This window comes from Euleptes europaea, chromosome 1, assembly GCF_029931775.1.
Source record: "Euleptes europaea isolate rEulEur1 chromosome 1, rEulEur1.hap1, whole genome shotgun sequence".
Classification (NCBI taxonomy): domain Eukaryota; kingdom Metazoa; phylum Chordata; class Lepidosauria; order Squamata; family Sphaerodactylidae; genus Euleptes; species Euleptes europaea.
This window is the reverse complement of record NC_079312.1, coordinates 67,852,098-67,858,097: the sequence shown is the minus strand read 5'-3', so window position 1 is coordinate 67,858,097 and position 6,000 is coordinate 67,852,098. Positions and strand designations below refer to the sequence as shown.

Here is a 6,000-nt window from a genome sequence, read left to right as displayed (position 1 = left end):
GCCACAGTAAAACTGTAACAAAACCCTAATAACATACAACATGATGAGGATTTTACAGCCATGATGGTATGGTTATTATAAATTAGTATCAGACATTAAAACCACTGATACAGGCAGTCATCTTTATACCTGTATGTTGACAAAATCATGTAAATGTTTGAGGCATGATTGTAATATTCTGTCTGACAGCCTTGTTTTGATTCCTTTAAATGAAATGTGTATGTACATACCATTGGTAATGTTAGTATGCCATATACTATCCAGTCTGTCATATAATTGTTGTCTTCTGACCTTTTTCCTCATAATAAATACAATGTAACTTTTTCTTCCAATCTTGTTTTACAGATTAATGCAGATACCTATTGCAAGATATCTATTTGCATTTTAATGCATTTAAGTATCATCTCTATTATTACTTTAACAACCCCATAAACCCTTAGTTGGGTAGTCAAGAGCCGCAAAACTGCTGTCCACGTGGACTGGTGCTGACATTTCTCGCCCGGCTACAAGAGCCTCTCCATCTAAACCTAGAGAAATGGCAACAAATGGAACAAAAGTTGCTGATGGGCAAATTTCCACAGAACTCAGTGATGCCTCAATCACCAATGACAAACCTAAAACCCTGGTAGTGAAGGTGCAGAAGAAAAAAGGAGACCTTCCAGCCAGAGATACTTGGAAAGGAAGATTTGACTTTCTTATGTCCTGTGTGGGTTACGCAATTGGCTTAGGGAATGTGTGGCGGTTTCCATACCTTTGTGGGAAAAATGGAGGAGGTACATGGTTCAATTTGTATTTAACTCTTTTGATTTTTTTTGTTTAGATTATGATGTAGGAATTTCTGTTGAAAGGCGGGCTTACGTTAAACTTATATTATCAGCTACTGATACACCACAAAGAGAAACTTGTGATAACAATTTACAGCTCCTAGCATAGGTGTAGAAAAATACATGGGGTTGATGGATGGCAAGTTGCTGCTGTTGTATCACTCTGGGCTGTCTTGGTCATAATGGGAGGTCAGAAAAGGCTGATTGTTGGTTGCATGCTCTGGCATTTTTAAAATGCTATCAAACACAGTTAATTCACATGTTACAAGAGCTGGAAAAGCTCATATGGGGTCCCCTGTTTTCCACTTGTTTTGCCCTGTGATGAGGAAGATAACCAGCTATAGCCACCATTGCCTTGCTAGGTCTGGGGGCATCTGCTTTTGACCATTGCATGAATGCAGCCACTTCCATTGTAATCAAGGCACAGCCTATTTCACAAAGGTGGATCACATTGAGCAGTTGCACTGACAGCTCCACCTCCAAAAATTAAGGAAAGGCAATCTCCCTTTCCAATGGTGTTAAGCACTGGAGGAAATGATCTTGCTCCCATCCACATCAATCAGAAACAACGCAAGGGCAACTGAAATACAGTTTATTTTCTTTAATGTGGGAATCAGATCTCATAGCATGACAGTAAAGCAAAGTATGTTGGTATTATTCATATGCTTTTAGAGCAATGATGTCAAAGGAGTCTTAGGGCAATTAGGTAACACTTTCTGGAGCTAAAGACCTGGGCTCATTTAGGTCTTTTTAGGGACTTAAAAGTTGCTTTAACCCATTTTCTAACAAAAGGAAGGTTGAACTGTAGAAAGCCTGTTGCAGTGGATTATTCCATTAGTAGAAGGAAGTAAACAAAAGTATAAATGTTAAGAAAAATGTTTTTTCCTTTCTATATTTACTTAACACTGCATACTGTGCCAAAAACAGAAGCAACATTTGCATTGTTTTTACAAATAACAAATGAAGTGGTAAACCGACCTTGACTGAACCACATAAATTGCAGGTTGGGGCTCCCTTGACTGAATTTTCTTCCAAACAAAATTCCTTATGCATAGAAAACTAGGATATAAAGAGTAAGACCAAGCTATAAATGTCCCTGACATCAAGTTTTCTGTGTTAGAGAGGAATTTTATTGTATGGTGCACCACTCAGACATATGAGCCTCTATGTGACCCAGCACAGTTGAGAAACAAGTTTCCCTTCTCATCTATTGTTTATTAGAAGTATGAGAAGAATTAACTGTCAGCATGAAGTACAGAAAATTAAGGAACAACGCTGTGCTATGCCAGGATGCTATACGTAGGAAATGTGCTTTGAGGAAGGATATGAAGGGAAAATGGATAAGGAGAAAGGAAGAAAGAGTCATAAATCAAATAGAAGCCATAAAGATGGTAATAGAATAATGGAACAAAGATTTATATTTTAATATTGCAATTTTTTGTGTTTTCTTGTAAGAGAGAGAGAGAGCTGCTCAAAATAATTTGTTAATTTCATTGATTACTAAAAACATAATTCAGGTTGAAATTATTGCTCAGTGATACACTTAATGAAATGTTTGTTTTATTTTGATTTCTTCTTTTCTATATCCTTTTCAGGGGCTTTCCTGATTCCGTATTTCCTTACTTTAATTTTTGCCGGAGTTCCCCTGTTCCTTTTGGAATGTTCACTAGGTCAATTCACATCAATAGGAGGTCTTGGAGTTTGGAGGCTTGCTCCAATGTTCAAAGGTATAGTAGTGAATTAAATAGATTGATGTGGTTTCTGCGGCACACTTGCAGTTTTTTTTTCAGGGTCTCTATTTTTATTAAATCTAAAAATAAATTTCAAAAATAGTATTTCTTCCTCCTCCTCCTGGCACTGCACTATTCACCTCCCTACCTTCAAGTTCTTCCTACCATTAGCATACTTTATTGACGATATTTTATAGTACTGAATGGCTCACTGGGTCCTACTACACCCATGAGTTTTGTTTGGTTTCTGTATTTTCTACAGACAATTCAAAGCTACAAATTTAGCCAAGTAGTGAAATTACAAGCCTTTCACTCAAAAGTTTATAATTTGTGTGTATTTCTTACCATTTGTTGATTTTATGAAAAATAATCCTGCCATAGATTCATTACTCCTGAGTATCAAAGCAAAATAAGATTTTTCTCAGCTATGAACTCCTTTGGATGGAAGTGTTGAAAATGTCATATACATAATGAAATTTCATATAGTATAAGTACAATTCTTAAAGGCTTTAGTTCAGGCTTTAAAGTGGACCAGTAATGCCACAGTGTTTCAGAGAAACCTAGGACTTTTCCCCTGTGATCAAAATATTACTACTTGTAAAATCCAAAGAAATTGTGCACATCTGTGAATAGGTACGGTAGTCAGCATGTTACTTTCAAGGTGCAAAATTCACCTGCTCTTCCTTCCAACAAGTATCAGGTTGTCAAAATATTTTGAAGTCTCTTAAGTTTCTCTCCTTACTTTCTGGATCTGGCTGATTTGTGGAGGCATGGCATGACTTCCTCAAGCAGGGAGAGAACTGATCATTCCCTCGAGGTAACTGAGATTATTTCAGACAAAGTAAACCCTCCAATTAATTTTGAACTATGGTTTCATAATCATTATGGGTTGGATTCTGTGGGTCCCTTCTGCAAAGTGAGGAGCCTTACTCAGGAACAAATCTTTTCTTATCACTTTGCAGAAGGGAATAATAGGATCCAACACATTTAATTATTGTTCAGAGAATTTTGAAATGTTATCTTATTGAAATGTTATCTCATCCTGGCCAGGGATGAGGGTGAGATATTAATAAATAGATAAATAAACAAACTATTCAACTCTGCAATAAGCTAAGTACTCCAGATTGTTTCCATTTTGAAGTAAGAAACAGTGACATGCCAAGATTGCCTATGCAATTCATGGCTGAACAGGAATCTGAGAGCATGTTTCTCACCTTTCCATCTATTCTCTCTTTACATATACATCTCTTACACATTTGCAGTGTTCCCATGCACCTTTCTCAGTAATTCTGTCTCTAATGTTTTCTAGCTGTAGGATGGCTAAGTGCTTAACTAGATGTGGTGGTGTCTCTGTCTCCACCACAGGGATGTACTGCCATTTTAAGGCTGGGGTTTTCTTTTTTCAAAAACGCCATGAGGCCCTGACCTTGAAAGCCAACCTGATGGCATCCCAGCTGGGCAGAGACCCAGGGGGTCTTCCCCCACCCAAGGAGGGTTGAAAACAGCTTGGGAGGGGAGACAGGAGCCCCAGCAACAGTGAAGGTAAAAGGGAGTACCTGCTGGGGATGAGGGAGCAGCCAGGGATGGTGATGGGGGGTGTCTCCATTGCGTGGAAAGCACTGCCCCCCACCTCAGTACCTTCAGGGCTCCTGTCTTCCCCCTGATGACCCATTTTTAAACCACCTCTGCATAGGGAAGATCACCTGAGTTTCCACTCAGCTGTGACACCATCAGGTTGGCTTTCAGTATTGGGCTCTCATGGTGTTTTTGAAAGAAAAAAATCCCAGACTTAAAATGATGGCAGGTCCCCACGGTGGAGATGGGATGCTGTCACACCTAGTTGAGCCCTAAGATTTCAGGTCATCCATTAACAGTTACTTTCTAAAGAGCCACCATTTAATTTTGTCCAACAATCTGTTTTATGTCATCTATTTTCCTTTCCCCCTCCTCTTTCCCTCCTTGTGATGACTTTTATCAAATTCTTCTGAATTAAAATTCTTCTGAATTAAACACAATTTAATTTTAGCTTGCTTGAAGTTAAATATTTCCAAATGTTGTCATTTTGGTATGTTATAATCTGAAGCTTTCCTGATAAGCATCCAAGAAAACTGCAAAAACATCCGTTTTTCCCCTGTCCTTCAGGTGTGGGATTAGCTGCTGCTGTGCTTTCTTTCTGGCTAAATATTTACTACATCGTGATTATTTCCTGGGCCATATATTACTTATACAACTCTTTCACTGCAGTAAGTAATTTTTCTTCTCATATTAAAAAATTTAATGATAGCTGAATATGATTAATTGAATAAATATTACGAATGTCATGGTAGAGTGATCTGTTGTTTATACTTTAATTTACTAGGACAAGTACAGATGTTCCTTTTCGGCCTGATTTCTGAACTTCCAAAGTTTTCTACTGTTTACAATGGATAAAGCCTGGATCAAATTGAATATTATATTTTATTTTATATAAATTGGTCCAGAATTTCTTTCATCCATCAAAGACCTGTTTGCAAAACTCTTGCAATATTGTAATATTTTATCATAACCAGAATCCTGGTACTGATCTTTACACAGAAAAAAAACCATGGTGGTAACAAAAGTACATATTCTTATACTGTACTGTGCTTGAGGGCAGTGAAGCCTTTCCCTGAATAGTACTTGAGTCAGCCTGGAGGAAAAGGCAGATGACAGATCCAGAGATGAAAGCAGAAACCGAGAAAGACTTGATTAGGCAGCTCTATCCTACACATATTCACTTGGATGAATATCCCACTGAGTTCAGCTCTGCATCTCCTGTTCTGGACAGAACATATAGCTAAGCTAAGGCAGTGTTTCTCAGACTTATGAAAGCTGATGTCCAAATTACATGATTCTGTGATGAATAACTCAAATGTAGATCTGCCCAGTTATATCTAAACCGGGGATGAGTGATGGAAAGCCCTACAAGGGTGTACAGGTAGACATATGTTCAGACTCCTACAGCCCATTTCTTGAAGCCCCTTTCCTTAGTCTGCTACTATTTTAGCTGATGGAAAAGGGTCTGGGGTAGGGCCTGTGGATATAAAAATAGAGTGTGGGGTAGGATTAATGTCCCTCCCATCTGACCCTTTAGCACATTAAATTTGGGTATCTGGCATGCTTTAAATTCTAATAATTTATAATTATATTTATATTTAACTTATAATTTATCATTAGATATCATGAGTATGTCTAAGTCTCAACCTGGCCAAATCTGTGGATGCTGAAATCCAGAGATTGGAGCCATGAACAGACAAAACAGATATTTCTACAGATCTGGAAAGTACAAATACAACAACTGGTTTAAAAGGAAAACGATGATATCTCAAACCCTTTGGTATCTTCTCCTCCAGGCAGCAGGCATTGCCAAAATGGCTAATTTCGGGTTTATTTTTGGTTCAGGTTTATTGATATGCACAACCCTACTA

At 37.9% G+C, this 6,000-nt stretch overlaps 1 protein-coding gene across 1 annotated transcript in view; it reads left to right on the top strand.

The window, feature by feature from the left end:
- Positions 1-348: 348 nt before the first annotated feature.
- SLC6A1 (solute carrier family 6 member 1) overlaps positions 349-6,000 on the top strand; it is a 28,779-nt gene continuing 23,127 nt past the window's right edge. Inside the window, exons 1-3 of the mRNA XM_056866530.1 lie at positions 349-773; positions 2,420-2,551; positions 4,697-4,797. Coding sequence (XP_056722508.1) covers positions 536-773; positions 2,420-2,551; positions 4,697-4,797 — 471 coding nt within the window. The 5' untranslated portion in view covers positions 349-535. The remainder of the gene's footprint in view (positions 774-2,419; positions 2,552-4,696; positions 4,798-6,000) is intronic.